Here is a 22,686-nt window from a genome sequence, read left to right on the forward strand (position 1 = left end):
ATTTGCATATGCACATATTTTTATTAAATTCTTACGTACCAGAAAATATACATTATGTTGAGTTAGTACACTCTGTGGCTCCTGAAAGTCAAATCCTGGATCTCGAGCCAGCAGCTTAGTCTGTCATGATCTCATTTTGTAATGTTTGTCCTTCACAGGTTACCCTACTAACAGGAATGGAGGTGCCAAAGAATTTTAAGCAGCAGTAGCCTCTTAAGGTGTCCTGGCACAGTCCCACCAATGTCAAAATGTACTCCTCCTGCTCCATCCCCATCTGTTCTTGCTACTACAGCATATCTTATGCTGTTTAATGCCTACGATCAAATATCACCCTTGGAGGGAGTCTTATATACGAGGGACTTTTGTATATAAAATATTCTGTTGTTTTTGTAATTTTCCAAGTCCTAATTGCATCTCAAGCCGTACAATCAGATTCAGTGTTTACAGTCAAAATGCCACAGGGTGCTTTAATGAAGTGCATCACTAGAACGAAATCCCATGAGGGTAGAGTCATGAGATGTCCTACAGTACCATTCCTCTACTTCTCTTCTCTCAGGTTCCTTCATAGAGACTTTCTATACTCCAATTTCTTTATAGGAAATCACTAGATGGGTTAAATGCGGAAGACACATTTCTGTTGAATGCATGTACAACTGACTATTTATCCTCCTTTCCTTTCCCTTCTCATTCAAAAGTTGAGAATAATCGAGATTTTCTTAGACACATTATCAGTGAAATACTGTCTTTGCAACTTTACAAAGCCTTTCCATACCAGAATTGGAATAAATTCAACTTGAAATCTGCTCAATTGAAAATGACCTATGGGGATTTTATACACTATACATTTAATTGAATGAAATTGAATTCACCCCAGCATAGATCGTCAGATCTGTGTAAAGGACTAATCAGAGGACAAACGGTACCTACAATTCTGTCACTAGATGACAAATCTTGGTTCAAAGTGAAGCCAAACCACTGTGACATTGAGATGTAACATAGCCATGTATATTTTGTCAAACTATTTAAAATGCAAATATGTATCTTTTTTCAAACGATTTACTGTATATGCATTGGGTTTTACTACACTATTGAAATATTTATTAAGAGGGTGTATGCTCATGTGAATAAACAAGTATTGTTAAAGGTATTGTAAAGCAGTTAGAAATATTGTATTGACAGACCACTAGAGGGTCAAGATAGTATGTAAGGAAATTGTAAATATGACTAATGTGTCCTAAGCATGCATTCTAAGCAAACTAGTTAACTAAACTCCATCTGTACATAGTAAAACTATTCCTAAAACAGTGATATGCAGAAGCCTTTCAAACTACCTAGTACAGTAAAATACATTTGCCCCCTAGAGTTTGAAGTCAAAATTACAGCATCACTTTAATTTCCTAAAAAAATAAGTGTTTCACCATTTGTGACAATTTAATATCTTATGGGGCTCAAGCACAATGTCAGATGACAAAATTAATTTAGAGGGTTAAGCAGTGCGTTTGTGATTTGTCTGAGGGAGCCTTAATGGAATTGTAGATACTAGACAGGCTTATTATCCCACATTTACATTTGACCATGTCCTCATAAAGTTCACATACTGGTATATCATTAATCATAATTAGATGTAGTTAGTTGTTTTGTATCATATTGTAATTCAAATTTTTTGAACATTTTAATCTCCGACTGCTACTAAAAGTGTTGCTTTAAAGTGATGTGCCCTTAATCCAAAATGGTAATAGGTTTTTGGATTAAGAATAAAGCTATTGTTATTAGAATAAAACTTCTACTCCGAGTCTGTGTTGAAGCATGGTGGTACACCCTTGGTGAAAATTATTTGTACTGTTCTTGTATCCTCGCTTTGTAAAAACACCAAATATAGTCATGCATTGTTGAATGGTCTTAGAATCTAATGTTGGGTTTATTTAGCTGTGTTTAATGTTCTCTGATCAGAGCCAATGCCTTGTACATTAAACATGTTGATATGATGTAGAGCAGACTGTCTGATTACAGAACTACAGTATGTCCAAAGCTAAAATGTGGAGGTGACCATTCCAGGGTACATAAATTATATTGACTAAAGCCATTTTTAGACAAGCCAATGCATCAGGTTGCAGCATGTACAGTTGGTTATTGAGTGTCTCCAAGTGAATGTTGTCAATGAGAGAATCATCTCTCTTATGAAGATATTCTTATAAAACTCAATAAGTGCTTGTGTTGGCAACTACAGTATAGTGAAGTGTCATGTACCCAAAAGGGATGACTGCAGAGGCCTACAAACAAAATCGACTCCATGTAGCTGCTCAACAATCACCATTGAAATTGTGTTCACAAACACACTGCCGGTACCGACCATAATATCAAAGGTAGTAAATTCACATAGTAGCTTATCGTCTCTAAATGTCATATTGTAGTGTTTGGCATGCATTTACCAGCCTGCTTCTGAATGTGAACACCCCACCCCTCCAAAAAGAAAATAGTGCTAGAAACAGTCATGACTGTCAAGATTACAATTGGGTTTGAATCCTACACTCTGCCTCAAGAGACTGACAGTAGACACATTTATTTCATCTATTTATTTATAAATGTATAATACATTTCAGAGGTTTATTTTGCCCACATGTACTGTTCCCACCCTCAGTATGCCATGTGGGGAAGGTTGTTGCCGAGTCTGGGGGACATCTCTCTTCTAAACACAGGCATACAACTCATGCCCTGAGGTCGTGGCTAGTGCCCTCTCACTGCCACACTACCAGAGAACTAGGCAGGGTGCACCACCAAACCTCATAGGGAATGTCAACTAGTCCATTAGGACACTGGCATCCGTGTCCAGTGTGTTCACAAAAAGCTGTGCTTTATTTGATAGAATTCTGTTACGATGTAAACGTTTCGTACTTCTAAGTGGTTTGTATATGAAATGAGTTGGCATTGTTTTCATATTATACAGTTTAAAAGAAGAAGAAAAATGCTGTCTTTCCTTTATATAATGAATAAACTGTGATGGAATATGAATGTGCTCTTCATATCTTTTCTCTAGTCTTTCTGGGATTATGTTAATTGTGGCTTGGACATCAATTGTCCGTTACTGCATCTTCATGTGAAAAGTCTCTTAACTCCCAAAAATGCAACTCTTAATCATTGTTTTCGTTTCATCACTTTTGTGGCATTTATTTTAAACTTATTTTTTTTTGATGGAGGCTTTTATTTTCTGAATTTCTTTGGTGCTCAGGACCAGCATTCCATTTTTAAAGCGTCCCACCTGGCCTGTTGGCGCTTTACTGGACGATGACTTCCTCTTCTCATCCCTAGTAAATGGTACAGCATGAAACATTCAGTGAACACAGAGTATGAAACATGGAGATTTAACACTTAAGGGAGGCAGAAATTCATAATAAGTGGAGGCATGGAGCAAACATGTACTTACATAACAGTTACTGACAGTGGTTCAAACCTATTCAATTGTGGCAAAATGTCCACATATTTGGAAATCTATTTAAAAGCTAAACTTAAATTAACATCACTAACCTTGGTTTAGTCATCTTCTTTTTCTTTAAGTCCTAGAATGGAAAATAATTGGTATACAAATTCAGAACTGAGATGACATCACACTCAATGCGAAATTAGGGGGATATCATTCAATTTACCGTCTGAATCTCGTCCTTTGCCTTTTGCTTCTTGTCCTTAACCCTTTGCTGCAACACTTTGTAGTTTACATACTCCTTCTTAGGGGGCTGTGATAAAAAAAAAAGTTTGTCAGACCATTTACTCTGCTTCATCATAACCAACTCCCACTTTACACAACTTTGTCAGAGGATCATGTTTGTAGATTACGAGGGAGGGAAATTATACGGTAAACTCTGTTGGTGTGCAAATAGCAGGAGAGATGACATTTTCTGGAATGTGCATAAAATATCATGTTTACTTTATGCAACCACAGTTTACCCTTGCTCCAAGCATGATGGCTCGCTCCTGTTCAAAAACCCTCTGCTGCACTTTCTGGTATCCAGTGATTCCAAATCTGTGAACTTCTAACCGAGCCTAACAAACAAAATAAAACAGGAAAACATTGTATTTCAAAAAAATAATTGGATCATTGGTATAAGATTGTATCATAATTGGGTAGAATTTCATTATCCTAGGACATTCACTTTTACCTTTTCTAGACTGAATTCATCTGGGTCCACCTTTTTCTCTTTTGTTTGAGGAGGCTGGAAGGGAGGAAACATGTATGAGATGCAATGATTCTGACAAGAGGCTCAGGTTGAGGTGAAACCGTAATATGCCATTTACAAATGCCGTTAGGCATAGTACCTTGTCCTTGACCTCGGGCACTGGTGGCTTTCTGGCTTGTCTCGGTCTCTTTGTAGGATCCTGGAATGTGACCACCTCTACTGGTGGTGCCTGTTTAGTGGTTGAACTTGTGTTTCCAACTTCAGAAGCACCAGGAAGGTCAATCTCTGAGATATCTGAATGTCTGACTTCCAGACTGTCTTTAGTATCACTGCAATCGTCTGCAGCGGTGTCCTCGTCCTCCACCTCACTCCTTTGGGATCTCTTCTTCTGTGACTTGTGTTCTCTCTTTGATACTGTTCGATCACCTGTAACAACATGCTGTTAGAAAAATCTTCAAGACCACCCGCACCAAGCCACACAAATGAGCAACTAGCTACCTTTCTCCTTGAACTGGGGTGGCCACGGCTCATGGAGAGCTGCTAGTTGCTCCAAACCTGCTCAAATATACTTGATTATGCTAATCACGTTTCTAAAAAGCAGCTCATTAGTATAACAAATGTTAATGCAGTACTGGAGCAAAAGCCTGCACACCCAATTACTCTCCAGGAAGAGGTTGGCCCTGTTTCAACACGTCACAGACACAGCTAACTAACGTTAGCTTTTCTGCTAACTAGCTAAATTAATGGCTAGCAAGTATAAAAAGCAGAGCTAAACTGGTAAATAAAGGATGACGTCCAACCATTACTAGTAAGACATCCATCTCTGGATAGCTAATGCTAGCTAGATTCCAACACGCTAGCTTTGCTTTGTTTTCTAACTAGCAAGCTAAATTGCTAACTTTTGCTTACCGAAATCATACAGCGTATTCAGGACATGGTCAAGAAAAAACTGATCCGTGTCTTCTTCCTTTCCATTTTCGTTGTTGTCCATTTCAAGCAGTGACTAAACTAATACCATGTAAAGACGAAATAAAATAGGGAAACAAAGAAAAAACACGATTGTGGACGACTGATAACAAACCAATGTACACACGTGTGTGTCCTATGCAACTGAAAAGCAACAGGATCAGGATGTCATTTCTTGGCCACCGTAGTTTAATGTACAAACAAGGAAGTAGCCATTCACAGCAGGGAATTATCCAGCGAGTCAAACATATATATCTAGCTTAAATCTCTGCTGACGATTCTTCAGCCAAAGCAGCATCTATGTTTTTATGATACCTGCTAAGGAATGGCATCAAAAACTCTTTATTCGGTACGTAGGCTATACATTGCTAGCTTGCCCCACCCACCCACATGTTTGACACTTTAGCTAAATGTCAACTGTTTGTGCCAGCTGTCTTAACATTCTTGTGTTTGTAACGTTACAGCAAAGGGACCCAATGCTAAAGAGAGATTGCTTTGAAGACATTTTAGAAGAGAGGAGGAACTCCAGCGACTTGAAGTACGCGTTGAGGTGCTATGCACCGGTTCTTTACAAGGGAGTCACTCCCTGCAAAGCAAACATGCTCAAGAATATCGTTCTCCAATCTGATCAGCTACACTATGTCATTAATCAAGTAGGTAATCAGTGTCATAGCCCGCATGTGCAACGTTTGTCATTGGTTGTCATCTCAGTTCTTCTATTGTGCCTCACACCACAGTGACATCGCAACCCCTCTGATCCACAATTTTAGGCTACATGTAGATTACAAAATGTGTTGATACAATGTGTGCGTGAATGTAACTGACATTGCTTTGCATGCATGCAGGGTTATTCTGCATGACTTTGTCACCTAAAGGGTTAATTCCATCCCTTCAGTGTTTAAACTAGTTTGACTACCAATGACGTATGTATTGACAACATACTCTGAAACTGTCTTTAGGTATATGACAAGACATGTATTATTCATAACCCCTGCCTTCTGGTTGATGATCATGCCCAGGTGTCACAAGAGTCTGGCGAGGCCCCTGACATCATCCAAGAAGAGGCCTCTGTCATTCTGGAGGAGATGGCCCACCGGCTCCAGATCAGCACCGTCCGCTGCTTTGCCTTCGCTCTTAGTAAGGCCTTCAAAACCCTCTTCCAACATGTCTGTGTCAACGAGGAGGGCATCCAGAGAGTGAGTGTTCTGAGTCTGACAATAAAAAACGGTAGCTCACTTCCTCATCAAATAGCATTCTGTTTCTGAGTTATGTTGGAAATGTAATGCAAAGTAGTAGATTAAGGAGCATGGGACATATGGGATATTAACTATTTGTCCTATTAACAAGTTAATTCATATCCACACATTCTTAATTTCCCCAGCTCCAACAGGCCATCCAGGAGCATCCGGTGGTGTTGCTCCCCAGTCACCGTAGTTACATGGACTTCCTGTTGATGTCCTACATCCTATACACCTATGACCTCGCCCTGCCTGTCATCGCTGCAGGCATGGGTAAGCATCTGCTCCAATGTCTCTCTGAACACCTTAATGTTCACTCTGTGTAAAGACACTCTCTCCTTTGTTCTTTTATCTTTTGTTTGGCCGTTTCTGTTGTTATGGCTCGCCTTAGTATTGAGGATATTATTGTGTGATCTAGATTTCATGGGGATGAAGTTTGTTGGTGAGATGCTCCGGATGTCAGGAGCGTTCTTTATCCGGCGCTCGTTTGGAGGAGACAAGCTGTACTGGGCTGTGTTCTCAGAGTATGTGAAGACCATGCTGAGGGTATGTACAATGACCTACTGTTCTGTTCTGCTGTCCTTGTATTGTGCTTTGTTGCTGTAACAGAGCAAGTGCTGAGTGTTTAATTTGTATGTTTGTCGATCTCTGAATCTGTTCTTTAGAATGGATTTGCACCTATTGAGTTCTTCTTAGAGGGTACAAGAAGCCGAACATGCAAGTCCCTCACCCCTAAATTAGGTAAATAAACATCCGTTTTGATTGGAGACTTGACCAAAATCCTTATTTTCATATATCTGACTTGGCTCCTTGCTTTTGATTGAGCTTATTGCTGAGCTCTGCATTTGTTGTGCAGTATGTAGCATTTAAGTGTTTTGTTTTATGACATTTTCTTATTTCAGCAAAAAACCTCTAGGTGACAGGAAATAGCTTTTCTGCTACCATTGCCAGATTTTCTGTTATATACCCAGGGAGAGGTGCCAGAATTGACACCAATAAATGTCATTTGTTTGCAGTGGCATTATTTCAAAACAACACAATGCTCTTGTCTGCAGATGTATGAGAAACCAATCCACTGTAATCATTTTGGACCATGGCTCTCATCATTTCAGGATTACTGAATATCGTGATTGAACCATTCTTCAAAGGAGAAGTGTTTGATGTCAACCTAGTGCCTGTCAGCATCAGTTATGAGAGGATACTAGAGGAATCTCTCTATGCCAGGGAGCTCCTGGGAGTGCCCAAGCCTAAGGAGTCCACCTCTGTGAGTCTCTACTATGTGCCTAGTCCTGTACTGTCTTGATGGATCGGATTAGACATTCACTTGATTTCATCGGTTTTTCAGTATTGATTGAAAATAATTTACTTCCTGCATACATTGATATCTCACCTCACTTAGTTGATATCATGCACCTGTGTTAACACAGCACAATGCCAGGCAATTGCATATTGACACTCAAACATGGGCTGCTATTTTGCCTTTCAGGGACTGTTGAAAGCCAGGAGAATCCTCAGTGAAGACTATGGCAGCATTCATGTGTACTTTGGCCAACCAGTGTCAGTACGGAGTCTGGCCCAGGGCAAGGTCAACCGCTCTACGTACAACCTTTTCCCAAGGTACACTGTGCTGTCTATTTATGGTAAACCTTACACTTATAACTTACAATAGCTCACACGGATTGACATTAAGTGTTGCCTTAATCCCTGGGGAATAAGTTGAGCCTGCTTGTATGTTGCCCTATTGGGCAGGTGTTAAAAAAACAACCAAACGAAGATTTCCACTAAAACGTATATTTCTGCTTCGTCCCCAATGTTAAGTCAAAAACAGTCAATTTGTGTAATTTCAGGCAATCGGACATGTTGAGACTGCTCTGATTTAAAAAATAAAAATGATAACAACAAAGATACAAAACTCCAGTACTGATCTTTCTGATGTGTAGGTGAAAGGCAGGCCATATATGGCACTTTTGCATGTAAATAGCAAATGTACTTTTTTGATCTTCAGGCAACCAAAAAATATTCCTGACATGCCTGATGGGCAAGTGCCTTTCAGACTTCAATGTTAATCCCTGACTCATAACTCTCCCCACTAGCTAATACTTAAGTGGCTTTTTTTTCTTCTGAGATTAAAAAATTAATACAATTCAGTTGAGACCCTGTTTTAATTTGAGATGGTTAGTCATGTTCTTCAGTAATCACTGGAGTCTTATCCTGTTACAGACACATCCCTAGGAAGCCCATGGAGGAGACCCAGTCTTTTGTGAATGACACTGCCTACAGGATAGTGCGTCTGCAGGAGGACAACATGGTGCTGAAGCCCTGGGTCCTGATGGCCTCCCTCCTCCTGCAGAACCTGGAGGGCCTGGAGCTGTCTGTGCTGACAGAGCAGACCGTCTGGCTCCGAGGCCTAGCCCTGTCTTATGCTGCCTTCCTGGACTGGCCTGGTAGGATCCACACCAGCCATAGGCAATGCACATTGATCCCAGTGTAACTCTTACTTTTAACTTTAACACACCATTGATTGTGCTTTAACACTCTTGTTGACCTCAAATGATACAGTAAGCTCTTTGATGCTGTTGCTTAGTGTTTTTTTGTAGCCTCAGTGCAACTTGGCCTAAATATTTATTTAAACCTTATTTTACCAGGTAAATTGACTGAGAACACATGATCATTTACAGCAATGACCTGGGGAATAGTCACAGGGGAGAAGAATGAGCCAATTGGAAGCTGGCGATGATTAACTGGCCAGATTGGGAATATAGCCAGGACTCCTGGGTTAACACCGCTACTCATGAGACCCGTTTAACAGCACCTTACACAGGGAAATGTCCCCAATCACTGCTTTGGGGTATTGGGATATATAAACTCAGCAACAACAACAAAAAACGTCCCTTTTTCAGGACCCTGTCTTTTAAAGATAATTTGTAAAAATCCAAACAACTTCACAGATCTTCATTGTAAAGGGTTTAAACACTGTTTCCCATGCTTGTTCAATGAACATGTACCTGTGGAACAGTCATTAAGACACTAACAGCTTACAGACGGTAGGCAATTATGGTCACAGTTATGGAAACTTAGGACACCAAAGAGGCCTTTCTACTGACTCTGAAAAACACCAAAAGAAAGATGCCCAGGGTCCCTGATTATCTGCGTGAACGTGCCTTAGGCATGTTGCAAGGAGGCATGAGGACTGCAGATGTGGCCAGGGCAATAAATTGCAATGTCTGTACTGTGAGACGCCTAAGACAGTGCTATAGGGAGACAGGACGGACAGCTGATTGTCCTCGCAGTGACAGACCACATGTAACAACACCTGCACAGGATCGGTACATTCGAACATCACACCTGCGGGACAGGTACAGGATGGCAACAACAACTGCCTGAGTTACACCAGGAACGCACAATCCCTCCATCAGTGCTCAGATTGTCTGCAATAGGCTGAGAGAGGATGGACTGAGGGCTTGTAGGCCTGTTGTAAAGCAGGTCCTCACCAGACATCACCTGCAACAATTTCGCCTATGGGTACAAACCCACTGTCGCTGGACCAGACAGGCCTGGCAAAAAGTGCTCTTCACTGACGAGTTGCGGTTTTGTCTCACTAGGGGCGATGGTTGGATTTGCATTTATCGTCGAAGGAATGAGCGTTACACCGAGGCCTATACTCTGGAGCGGGATCGTTCTGTGAGTGATTTCCTGCAAGTCAGGAATGTCGTTGTTCTGCCAATGGCGAGCGAAGAGCCCGGATCTCAATCCCATTGAGCACGTCTGGGACCTGTTCGATCGGAGGGTGAGGGCTAGGGCCATTCCCCCCCATAAATGTCCGGGAACTTGCAGGTGCCTTGGTGGAAGAGTGGACTAACATCTCACATCAAGAACTGGTAAATCTGGTGCAGTCCATGAGGAGGAGATACACTGCAGTACTTAATGTAGCTGGTGGCCACACCAGATACTGACTGTTACTTTTGATTTTGACCCCTCCTCTGTTCAGGGACACATGTCTGTTGTTGAATCGTGTTATGTTCATACAAATATTTACACATGTTAAGTTTGCTGAAAATAAACGCAGTTGACAGTGAGAGGATTGTTTGGCCAGTAACCGAAAGGTTGCAAGATCAAATCCCCGAGTTGACAAGGTTGACTTCTGTTGTTCTGACCATGAACAAGGCAGTTAACCCACGGTTCTTAGGCCGTCATTGTAAATAAGAATTTGTTATTAACTGACTTGCCTAGTTAAATAATGTTGAAATAAAAAACCTACTGGCCCTCCAACACCACTTCCAGCAGCATCTGATATCCCATCTAGGGACCTATCCTGCTTAGCTTCAGAGGCAAGCCAGCAGTGGGATGCATAGTGGTATGTTGCTGGCCAAATATAAATGCAGCACATTTGGTTCACCTCCAGGCAACAAGTGAATGTCATACTTATTGCATTGGAATTTAATCAAAGGCAAAGTCATTTATTTTATTTACTGCCCCACATGTAATCGGGGGTTGATTGCGGTATGGTCGTATTGGAATTGACCCAGTGAAAAAAAAAAACGTTATTTCCTCGCCAAGGTCTTTCTTGGACAAAAGTGGTTCATGAGCCCTAAAAACATTCTCTACCTGAAAGTGCAGAATCTGTTCACTCACTGACTTTGACAGGCCCTATAATATTTATCACACCCACTGCTCCTGATGCGATATGATGTTTGATATCCAGTTCCCTTTGATGTCAAAAGAATACATGTTTGAGTATGAGCGACTGATCTAGCTTTATAATTAGCTCTGTGTAAACCTCTGGGCTTGCTAACTACACCCAGATGATGCTCTCATGGCCCTTCCAGGCCTCAGACATCAGTCCCTTGTCACTGCTCTGGGGACTTCCCCTGCCATCCTTAATGAGTCACTGATGTTGTGACAAGATCTGAAGGATCATCTCAGACACCCTGCGTGTGCCGTCTAGACAGAGCTCACTGCTGGGCCTCGTCACCTTGTTACTTCCTTCTCTTTTCTCTGTCTCACTCTTTGTTTCTGTCTCTTTTCTCTCGCTCCTCCAGACCAAGCTCCCACAGCGAAGGTGGTGTCGTCCAGCCTGGCTCTCCACAGGGGCTTGGCGTGTGTCTCAGGGGACCGGGTTAGTCTGGTGGTAGGGGAGCCCCTGGGCCCGGTGACCCCAGAGGAGGCTCTCTTTAACAGAGCTGTCAGCGTGCTCTCCTGTGCCTCCTACAGGAACCAGGTCCTTCACGTGTTCCTTCGGCCCGCCATGCTGGCTGTGGCCATGCACACTGCAGCCTCCTCTAAGAAGAGTGAGTGGCCTGGCTGTAGGCCAACTCTGATCTCATTTAATAATAATAGTACATTCATGGGTTTTATATAGTGCTTCATGGACTCAAAATGCTTATTAGAACAATTTTCTTAGGGTTGAAATATAGTATATAGCCCCAGTTTAAGTTTCCACTCAATATTCCTGCTTTTATGTCGTCCCAATAGGGTGCTAGCTAGTATACATGGCTGACGTTTTTGAATGTGTGTTTTTCCACTTAATTAAATGAAGGCTGCATCTTTCAGATGAAGTGTACAACTGTTTCAGCTTCCTTTGGGACATGTTCTCCAATGACTTCATCCTCTGTCCTGGGGACACTGTCCAGGTAATACTTAAATGCACAGTGACAAATAATTTGAAAGAATTTAAAATCGTAATAAGTTCTTAGTATGCACTTATTCCTATGGTGAATATCCATACAGGACTTTGAGGAGGCGTGTTACCTGCTGGTGAAGACTGGTGCTGTCCAGATGCCGCAGCAGGACATAGTGATGACAGACATAGGTCAGCCCACCCTCTCCTTCTTCAATGGCCTGCTGGAACCATTCCTACAAGGCTACCAGGTACACTGGCCCTCAGTCTAGCACTAATGTAAACCTTTTATCTGAGCATGATACTTCCTGATGGCTTTATAGTAGCTTTATTACTTTATCATAACTTAAAACACTTTTCTTACATTTTACTCAAAGCACTCAAGAGACTTTTACAGTGGCCTGATGATTTAGCAGTATTGTGGACATTGGAGTTCCCAAAAGTTGTCAATTTGTTTTACAGTGGCAACTGTCTTGCAGGAGAATCCTCAGTGAAATATGAATTTTCATGACCGGTCTCCAGTAGAGGGAGCTCTATAACCAGAGCACTGTCAGGTTATGGTGTTACTTGATGGGTGTCCACAAATCAGCACTGCACATTCCTTTGGATAGTGCCACTCCGTGGTCTTCAGTGGCTGTGTGTGAGTTGACTGGTGTTGAATTCTTGTGTGTGCCTCCTCTAGGTGGTGTGTCGGTACCTCTGTGAGGAGGCCAGTGAGGGCCTGACAGAGAAGCAGTACATCCCTGCTGTCCGCAGCTTCGCTGTCAAACTCATCCTAGCAGGTGCCTTCCCTTCACTCTGAAATGTTTTGAGTGTGGTCTGGGTTCAGTCAGCAGGATAACACATTTAGTTTACAGCCAAGTGGAACAGTATACATTTATTTGGATAGTCCCATGGTTTGTAGATGTTCAGCTGTCTGTCAACAACATTTTAACTTACTATCCACTAACCCTAGTCATAACCATAGCTTTATGCCCACGCCTGTGCCCAGCGGGTACGTTTAGCTGGACATCTGTCTATTACACATTGGTTCAACGTAATTGAATTGAAATGCCGTGGAAACGACGTTGATTCAACCAGTGTGTGCCCAGTGGGCAGCTTCATGTCTACACCCTTGCTCTTGGTTTATATGACACAATGAAAACTGCCATCTAGTGGCTTTAGATGCTACTGCCAACTCTCAGAAGTGAACATTCTGTGTTGTGTGTTTTCACAGGAAACCTGAGGTGCTATGAGGTGCTATCGTCAGACATGCAGAAGAATGCTCTTGCCGCTTTGCTGCGTATGGATGCTGTAAGAAAGGTCAAAGTGTAAGTCCAGTTCAACTACTCCTATATCTGGGTTGTGGAGTCCCATTTTGCTGTGGGCATGTTTGTTCTCACTGTGAATACTTTGTTCTTTAATTTCAGAGCTGATCAAGTCACTCTCATAGTGAACAAGATGGCTGTGAACTCTATAGACGATATACTGGGTAAGAATAGAATGATCAGTCATATCAATCAGACTCCGATCAGCCCAAGTCTCTCTCTTGTTGCTGTAGCAGAAGATCTGTATAGAGATGGGTTGACACCAAGTTATATAAGATGATGGTATATTTAATTCTATTTAAGTCACACAGGCTTGTGTAGTGCTGTTTCATTTCAAATGGCTGCATCAGGTACTGAGGGCTGGCCTACTTACAATTTTTGTTACAGCAGTTGTCATGACCCAGTTTGGATGATGTGGCACTGGCACATGCATGACAGCTAGCCTATAGTGGATGTTCCATTACACAGTCCTGATGGTTGATTTTGTTTTTACTCTCTTCAGGAGGCAAACTTCCCACTCAGAAAGCTCTCCTCGCTCGACTGTAGTTCACTCACTTCGCGGGCCAATGAAAACTCTGGAGAGTAAACTCTGCCTTCATTACCATAATGCCAAATTTTCCAGGAGAGCATAGCTTTGCTGACTACAAAGGTTGTTTGTCATAGTTTTTTTTAAAGGAACTTCACTGGTTTGCCATCTGGGACACTGTTTTCACACACACGCTCTTCAAAATTTTTATATGACAAATAACACCAAAATACTTATTTTAGATCTTCGCTCACACTAACTACGTGTCTGTCTAGAGACGTTTTACATTTCCGAGGTTGCCAAAGTAATTTAAATAGTAACCATTTTAATGAACACGTTTTGTGCAATCCCCTTTGTTTTCTAACACTGCTTGGACTCATATCTTCTTCATTTGTTATTTTGGTGTTATGGCGCCTGATGTGGTATTGCTGCTTGTGTAGTCTGTTAGTGTTTGTATTGTGTTTGTGTTGGTGTGGACCTCTCCCTTTCTCCTCCTCTGGGATCGTTGCCTTTGTGTGTTTTTCAGAGAAATCATTGTTACAAAAATGGGGTCGCATCATGTTGTTTACAGACCGAATTGAGGATACCAGCCTATTTATGCAACGTTAACACTGGGTAGATAAGAAATTGTATTTACTATATTTTATTATATCATAAAAACAGATTTGGAGTAGAAACACCCCCTCTCATGATCAAAGCCAAAGAGTTTGGGATTTCATCAGATATGCTGATGGTATAATATCCAAACATGAGAGCCATATGTTGTTTACATCTGTTTTATACACATGTGCAGCGCTACATATCCAACTGCATCATTGTTACTCTGATATAGGATGCCTATTGTGGAATACTCAGTTACATCTTAAGACCTAAGATCACAAAGGTAACCTGACCACTGAGGATTTGCCGTAATCTCTCCTTTCCTATACTTCCTGGTTTGTTTATTGTGACCGAAGTATGTTTCTGAACTGTTTTGATATGACTGTTTACAATGCGGATTTGACAAAAACATGAAGAATGTGACCATGATCTCTGTTACCAAGTGCAGCAGATGCTTTGACTGCTGGTCTCTTGCCAAAGTATACATGTCTATGTTACCCTACCATTCTGTCATGTACAGTAGGGTGCAATGTGTATGTGTTTTTGATGTGGAATTAATGTTGTTCTAACATTAATGACTACTGTTGCAGTAATGTAACATTTAACTATATGACAGTGTGTGGCAGTTAACTGTGATCAATGATGCTTTTTGAAGTAAATCTACAGGCAGAATAAAGAATTTGAAATAATGGTAGATGGTCTGACTGTTCTGAGGACTAGGGAAATGTTGTGGTTATCTATAAGGCAGGAATGTTTATGACCTTCCCATAGATGGCAGGCTTGTTCCTCTTCTATGAAATGCTGTAGGTTGTCGATTTCTAGGGAAGTAATGTGGATGGACGTGTCATATCAGGGAAGTATTTTCCATCATGTTGTTTAGTGGTCATGCTGCTGAGTAAGATAATACAGCCAGCAAATCCCCTAGCTTCCATCAATTTTTGTCTGACATACTGTTGGGTTCTCTAAAGTCACCACACTCTATTTACCTTCTCAATCCAGGCCTCTGAGCTCTTTTAACAGCTATATCAGCACTTAGATTTTTTTTCTCATGACATGCTTTATTTAAGGGGCATGAACCAGATTAACTCTGTTCAACTGAAGTGCTGCTGCTGGGGCTCTGTGGAAAACAGGTTAGGCCAGTCAGGTGGGTTTTCCCATCTATGGAAGTGCAGTTAAAAAATAAAACTAAATGTTTTTAACACCCATCTTTGCTTTTCCTATTACTCTGTGTGCTACTGGGAGTTGTGGCCTCATCATGAATGTGAGATATAGTCGCTGAAATGGGTTGATGCCTAGTAGTTAACCTTGGACAGTCTGATTTCATTAATTTCCTTGAATACATCCTGCCTAAATACAAACACCATTAGCCTTGGCAATTTGCATCGTGGTGTAATACCCACCTGAACATATACAGTGCATTCGGAAAGTATTCAGACCCCTTCACTTTTTCCACATTTTGTTATGTTACAGCTTTAATATAAAATCGATTGAATTGTTTTTTCCCCTCATCAATCTACATACAATACCCCATAATGACAAATCAAAACAGGTTTTTATAAATTTTCAAGATGTATGAAAAATAAAAGCAGAAATATCACATTTTACAAGTATTCAGACTCTACTCAGTACTTTGTTGAAGCACCTTTGGCAGGGATTACAGCCGTGAGTCTTCTTGGATATGATGCTGCAAGCTTGGCACACTTGTATCTTCTCTGCAGATCCTCTCAAGCTCTGTCAGGTTGGATGGGGGGTGTCGCTGCACAGCTAATTTCAGGTCTCCAGAGATGCGCGATCGGGCTCTGGCTGGGCCACTCAAGGACATTCAGAGACTTGTCCCGAAGCCACTCCTTCGTTGTCTTGGCTGTGTGCTTAGGGTCGTTGTCCTGTTGGAAGGTGAACCTTCGCCCCATTTTGAGGTCCTGAGCACTCTGGAGAAAGTTTTCATCAAGGATCTCTCTGTACTCTGCTCTGTTCATCTTCCCTCGATCCTGACTAGTCTCACAGTCCCTGCCGCTGAAAAACATCCCCACAGCATGATGCTGCCACCATTATGCTTCAACGTAGGGATGGTGCCAGGTTTCCTCCAGATGTGAAGCTTGGCATTCATGCCAAAGAGTTCAATCTTGGTTTCATCAGACCAGAGAATCTAGTTTCTCATGGTCTGAGAGTCCTTTAGGTGCCTTTTGGGCAAACTCCAAGCGGGCTGTCGTGTGACTTTTACCAAGGAGTGGCTTTCGTCTGGCCATTCTACTAGAGAGGTCTGAATGATTGAGTGCTGCAGAGATGGTTGTCCTTCTGAAAGGTTCTCCATCTCCATCAAGGAATTCTGGAGCTCTGTCAGAATGACCATCAGGTTCTTGGTAACCTCCCTGACTAAGGCTCTTCTACCCCAATTGCTCAGTTTGGCAGGGCAGCCAGCTCTAGGAAGAGTCTTGGTGGTTCCAAACTTCTTCCATTTAAGAATGATGGAGGCCACTGTGCTCTTGAGGACCTTTTAATGCTGCAGAAATGTTTTGGTACCCTTCCCTAAATCTGTGCCTCAACACAATCCTGTCTCTGAGCTCTATGGACAATTTCTCCGACCTCATGGCTTGGTTTTTGATCTGACATGCACTGTCAACTGTGGGACCTTATATAGACAGGTGTGTACTTTTCCAAATCATGTCCAATCAATTGAGTTTACCACAGGTGCATTTCAATCAAGTTTTAGAAACATCTCAAGGATGACCAATAGAAACAGGATGCACCTGAGCTCAATTTCGAGGCTCAGCAAGGGGTGTGAATAGTGTTTTCGCTTTGCCATTATGGGGTATTGTGTGTAGATTGTTACATTACAACCAAAAAATCATCAATGTGTAAAAAGGGAAGTGGTCAGAATACTTTCCAAATGCACTGTATGACAATATATGACAATGCTTTGCAGTTCAGAAAACTATTTGATTCAGCCTTCCTATGTTATCTCATACCTTGTTTGGAGCAGCAGAGACTGGGAGTAGTTGTTTGAAGACTCAAAAGACAAAACATGTTGTTTCATGACACGCAGTCAGTGACATCATTAAGTAGAGAGCGGAGTTCTCGACATGGCAGAGAGACATGCCACTCCCCACGCTCCTCTGAGAGCCAGCCCCCTGCCCCTGCGTGTTAGGAGTCTAATTCGAAATGTCTGCCAAGTGAGAATGTCCCACGTTGTTGAACACATTGTTTCAACTTTCACCAGGGAGTGTGTCCATTAGCAGTCAGTTCTTACACCGCCCTCTGCTCCCCTACTCCCCTCTCAGAGCAGTGTCTCGGTTCTGTGGGATTTCTGGAGATGCAAGTTTGACGGGAAAAGACATAATAATCCTCAGATGGCGACCGCAATGAAGTGACAGCCTGGAGAAAATGTAATACAATTCAATACAATCTAATTGAAGTGGTGAGCCGGAACCCCTCAGAGAGCAATCAAGCTCTCTTTATTTTTGTCATGATCCTTGAAGTACACATTTATAAAGGGAAAAAAAGTATTTGGTAAACTAATAGATCTGCCATATTGGGTTCCTGCAACACCTTCACACCCACCTGGGCCTGATGCAGATGAGTTAAACAAAGTTGTACTCAAAGTATAAAGCATCTGTCGTGAATATGTGGGGAATGATGACAGAGAGAATGTTTATCCATTCTATGTTTTTGTAATGCTATAGTATCTGTATATTGTATTTAAACTAAGTGTTGTCTTTAGCTGTTTTCCTTTCATATGCCATATTTCATATAAATACAAGGCCTTACATGCATCAGGTTGCATTTATCAGGTCCATTCAATATGCAGTGAAAGTATGCCATCATCTACACTTCATTAGAAAGTGCCGACTTCTCCGTGTCTGTGGGCTTGTCTTGTTCTCTGTACCCCCTGGATGTCATTATTGTCAAAGAACATCCTCTCAATTTGTTATTTCCTTTGCAGTACAGAGAGACATTGATGAAGGTACAAGATGTGGAAAGGTAATCTATTCATTGGGGAGGCAGGTAGCCTAGTGGTTAGAGCTTTGGATTTGTAACTGAAAGCTCAGAGATCGAATCCCCGAGCAGACAAGGTACAAATCTGTCGTTCTGCCCCTGAACAAGGCAGTTAACCCACTGTTCCTAGGCCGTCATTGAAAATAAGAATTTGTTCTTAACTGACTTGCCTAGTTAAATAAAGGTAAATAATTGTCAAGGCCCAACATTTAGCTGTGTGCTCCTTAACTCATACCTCCCAATATAATAGAGTATATTCATTCTAATTTATGGATTAATAATCTCCCAGTATAGAAAAAGCCTGTAATTATACTATTTCCTGCTTTGGAAAATGCAGATTGCTGGGCCCAATGGGGAGTTATATATGTTAAGTGCATAAGCCACAGAAAGGAAATGACATTAATGCTCTTTTGTATTCAATATGTCTCAGAAGGAAAGCAAGCAACTTCTATACTGAGATTATGTCAATTGGTTGGGTAATGCTCAGATTGTTTAGTTTATATAACAAGTCTTCTCTCCAATGCCTGCACAATGGATGTAGGCTACATGCAGCACATTACTGGAGTTAACTTCTGGATTTCCTCCTCCCACCTCCTATATTCCCTCGCTATATTTAATCAAAGTCGGTTCATGATGCATTGCCTAGCCGTATCCTCAGGCAAGTGCATTTCTGCATTACAGGAAATGTAATTATGAAATTACAAAGCAGCAGGCTGATCAGCACAATTCAAATTAGTGGGTACACAGCATTAGGCTTGCTGGCTGTGGCCTTCCCAATTAGCATGACAAAATGAGTTCCATTGGGTCTCAATGAGCCCTTTCATTAAGTGAATAGCAAACCTTTAGTTAATTAAAATTAGTGGATAGGTAAACTTCCCTTCTCGTTTTATGAGTGCACTCGGCTGCCAAAATAGTTTTCATAATTACAATTACACTGATCCTCTCTTTTTCTGTCTCCAGAGGCCTGTATGAGTGTATAGGGAGGAGGATAGCAGTCTGATGCTATGGTAAATGAGAGTGATTATATATAAAATATGGATATCAGCCTTCTGAGCTGCACTGTCATAGTGGTTTGATCAACTCTCATTTGAAACATCCTAAGTCCTAAATTGGATCAATGTTATATTAGGTTCTGATGAGAGAGACATGAGGATGGGTGATATTTGAATTATTTGATTGAATAGGGCCTGCATGTTTCTCCTTGTTTGTACATCCATCCACCAACAACCTCTGGCTGTTTTAATTGACTTTGTAGTCCTCCTGCCAGCAAAACACAGGTGCATATAGCCCTTCTATTTCTGTTCCAGTGAACACAGGCTAAACAGATACCACACAGAAACTTTAGTGATTCATTCTAGCAGTAGACTGGGGTAAATAGTGAACTTCTCACTGCAGACAATTGTCCTTCTCCCATTCCAACTTGACGTTGCATCGCGTCTGCAGAGGAATACATATGAAGGTGACAACATCAGTGTTCAGATGGCCTGAGGGGTACACTGCTGGCTGATGGGGAGTGACTCACATGGACTCCATTCTCCCTCCCAGACAATGACTGGGAATGTATGTGGGAGAGAAAGGAAGCCAATTACAGTAGGTCCCTGATTGGTATCGCTTGGTGTTCCCCACTGGATATCTCCATTTGGCTTTTTTGCATTGCAAATAAGTCATATTTACAATGTTTTAAAAACAATTCTATATAACTAATCCACTGAAATTATGAATGTACAGTTCAGTAGAGAGTGTTTGTAACGCTCACATATGTAGCCATGAAATGCTTTGAAGGGCTAGTCATGGCTCATATCAACACCACTATTATAATAATGCATGCCATTTAGCAGATGCTTTTACACAAAGCGACTTAGTCACTGTGCGTATAATTTACATATGGTTTGTCGTGGGAATCGAACTCACTATCCTGGCATTGCAAGCACCATACGCTACCAACTGAGCTACAGAGGACCACATCTCAAGACAGCCTGGATCCACTCCCATTCACATACCACCCCAACATATCCACAATCTCTATTGCACTCCACACTGCTCTTTCCCACTTAGGTGTTTATTTTTTTCCCATGTGAAAATACTGTTCATTGACTACAGCTCAGCATTCAACACCATAGTCCTCTCGAAGCTCATCACTGAGATAAGGTCCCTGGGACTGAACACCTCCCTCTGCAACTGGATCCTGGACTTCTTGACGAGCTGACCTCAGGTGGTGAAGGTAGGCAACTTCACCTCCGTCACGCAGATCCACAACACGGGGGCCCCACTGAATTGCGTGCTCAGCCTCCTCCTGTACTTCCTCTTCACCCATGACTGCGTGGCCACACACGTCTCCAGCAATCATCAAGTTTGCTGACGACACAACAGTGGTAGGCCTGAGTACCAACAACAACAAGACAACCTACAGGGAGGAGGTCAGATAATTGGCAGTGTGGTGCCAGGACAACAATCCCGCCTTCAGCATCAAAAAAACGAAGGAGCTGAAGAGGAGGAGACAGCAGAGAGCATGCCCCCATCCACACCGACGGGGCTGTAGTGGAGAGGGTGAAAAGCTTCAAGTTCCTCTGCGTGCATATCACTGATGACCTGAAATGGTCCATTCACAATACCATTATTAGAGAATCAGACAAATTATGCTACCCTCTGCCTATTGGCTACTTAGCTTATTCAAGCCTGTCTCAAAATACAACACTGCCCATTTAGACAACAAAAAAAAGCTCTTTACCTGACTAGCTTTTCAAAGATATCTAGAAATGTACACGTTTTGTGCTCTTTTAGGAAGCAATCACTCCACTATTGCTGACTAAAAATGATCTATAACTGGGCTAATAACTCACTAACTAGCAAAGTTATGAACAAATATGCACACATCGCAACATGTAGGGAGACATCTACTCACGACTGTTCATGTAAAAACAGTCCAGTTCAAAGGGAATGGCACAGATCCATATATGGCAATGGGCTATTTGCATATAGGCCTACTGCACCTCTGATTGGTTATGGTGCACTGGTCTGTGTAGTATGGGCCTGAGTCATACCTGTCAAAGCAATAGAATCCTACTCCGATTGCCTACAACAAAATCTCTTGCATAGTTAGTTTTGCATACTAAGTCTTGCATAGTTCGTTTTGTTTCTGTATGTTGCATTGAAAGTGTCTAATATTTAATTGATTTGATCACAATTCCCACAGTAAAGGGAAACATTGATAATGTTAAATTAGTTCATGTTAAAACTAGGAAGGTGAGTGAAGTTCAATCTCGTGCTTCACTGGCTGATTCTTCTTCTGTGCTGCAGTCCTGGGGGGCTGCGCACCTGCACGCATTTCACAAGGAAAATTGCTTGCAGCACAGCTAGTCTTCCATTCAAAGCCTTTCATTGTGTATTCATTTTGTTTGTAGACATCTTTCACCACACAACCATTGAACAAAAATATATGTTTACTGTGAAATATAAGTACATTGGTTTAATCACCAAAACAGAACATGATATCTACCCATTTAGTTATTCTAACAACCAGTTAACCCAAAAATAAAAAATGTCAGATACATGTTTCAAAATGTCCCTTTACATTACACCGTTTTCACAATAGGCAATACACTTGCACTAGACATTAATATTGACTGAACATCACATTTACATAATTTCTATCCCATTGTGTGATCATTGAAGACATCTTTCACAATGTAATTTATTAAAATAAATGAAAGCATCATAATGTTTAGCAGGCACCGGTTTGCATGAAGCCTGTCTTGAGCATTTGGCTACAGGTTCTCATCGAAATCGCAGTAAATATCATGCACCTGGGGTAGAAATCCAACATACGTATTACTGAATTGAAATCATTGCATGCCTCATCCATGGCCTGAAGGAGTGTGGTACGCTCATGGAGATGGCAATCAATTTTCCACCTGTATTGTAATCATATTGTATTGTACAGTGTTGTAGTGATCTTGTATGTGGCTCAGTTCATAAGAGCATGGTACTAGTACTAGAGCATGGTACCTGTACTAGTTGTTGGTTCGATTCCCACTGGTGTCAGATACCAAAATGTGTGGATTTTTGTCAGTTTGGATAAAAGTATCTGCTACATAAATGTCAGATATTATGGTATTATAGTAGTGTATTGGCCAATGCAATATTAGTAAAGCAGTGTGAATTCCCCCACAAAAAAGACCCCAGCAATTTAATTTGTTTGCATGTTGGTAATGTATTGTATTGATATTGTATTACTGCACTGTAGGAACTAAAAACATAAGCACGTCACTGC

General features: G+C 41.5%; 3 protein-coding genes across 8 annotated transcripts in view; 2 read left to right on the plus strand and 1 right to left on the minus strand.

Moving 5' to 3' along the window:
• The window catches only part of LOC112250168 (E3 ubiquitin-protein ligase TRIM9), a 27,275-nt gene extending 24,147 nt beyond the window's left edge, over positions 1 to 3,128 (plus strand). For all 3 annotated transcript variants that reach the window (XR_002953503.2, XM_024420074.2, XM_024420076.2), the window contains one exon: positions 159 to 3,128. Coding sequence is in view for 2 of the 3 variants with exons in the window: in XM_024420074.2 (XP_024275842.1) it covers positions 159 to 209 (51 nt within the window). In the remaining variant the exon portion in view is untranslated. The remainder of the gene's footprint in view (positions 1 to 158) is intronic.
• lg05h1orf131 (linkage group 05 C1orf131 homolog) lies at positions 2,559 to 5,304 on the minus strand. Of its 2 annotated transcripts, XM_024420081.2 has the most exons (8): positions 5,079 to 5,304; positions 4,668 to 4,724; positions 4,309 to 4,595; positions 4,152 to 4,205; positions 3,940 to 4,035; positions 3,642 to 3,728; positions 3,523 to 3,554; positions 2,559 to 3,302 (listed from the first exon to the last, which is right to left on the minus strand). In XM_024420081.2, exons 1-8 carry the CDS (start codon positions 5,158 to 5,160, stop codon positions 3,176 to 3,178), a joined length of 822 nt encoding a protein of 273 aa, XP_024275849.1. In that variant the 5' UTR covers positions 5,161 to 5,304; the 3' UTR covers positions 2,559 to 3,175. The 2 variants fall into 2 exon arrangements, with proteins under 2 accessions (XP_024275849.1, XP_024275850.1); XM_024420082.2 differs by lacking the exon at positions 4,668 to 4,724.
• A 20-nt stretch (positions 5,305 to 5,324) lies between these two features.
• Positions 5,325 to 15,626, plus strand: gnpat (glyceronephosphate O-acyltransferase). Of its 3 annotated transcripts, XM_024420079.2 has the most exons (16): positions 5,325 to 5,484; positions 5,600 to 5,788; positions 6,155 to 6,331; positions 6,517 to 6,646; positions 6,792 to 6,919; positions 7,039 to 7,114; positions 7,486 to 7,637; positions 7,860 to 7,990; positions 8,594 to 8,817; positions 11,413 to 11,661; positions 11,924 to 12,003; positions 12,101 to 12,241; positions 12,673 to 12,772; positions 13,207 to 13,300; positions 13,400 to 13,461; positions 13,800 to 15,626. In XM_024420079.2, the coding sequence occupies exons 1-16, from the start codon at positions 5,461 to 5,463 to the stop codon at positions 13,841 to 13,843; spliced, it is 2,001 nt and encodes a 666-aa protein (XP_024275847.1). In that variant the 5' UTR covers positions 5,325 to 5,460; the 3' UTR covers positions 13,844 to 15,626. The 3 variants fall into 3 exon arrangements, 1 of the variants encoding a protein (XP_024275847.1); XR_006083388.1 differs by lacking the exons at positions 13,400 to 13,461; positions 13,800 to 15,626 and having other exon boundaries at positions 11,910 to 12,003; positions 12,101 to 12,772; positions 13,207 to 13,255; XR_006083389.1 differs by lacking the exons at positions 13,207 to 13,300; positions 13,400 to 13,461; positions 13,800 to 15,626 and having other exon boundaries at positions 11,910 to 12,003; positions 12,673 to 12,770.
• Positions 15,627 to 22,686: the final 7,060 nt, after the last annotated feature.

This window comes from Oncorhynchus tshawytscha, linkage group LG05, assembly GCF_018296145.1.
Source record: "Oncorhynchus tshawytscha isolate Ot180627B linkage group LG05, Otsh_v2.0, whole genome shotgun sequence".
Lineage (NCBI taxonomy): Eukaryota > Metazoa > Chordata > Actinopteri > Salmoniformes > Salmonidae > Oncorhynchus > Oncorhynchus tshawytscha.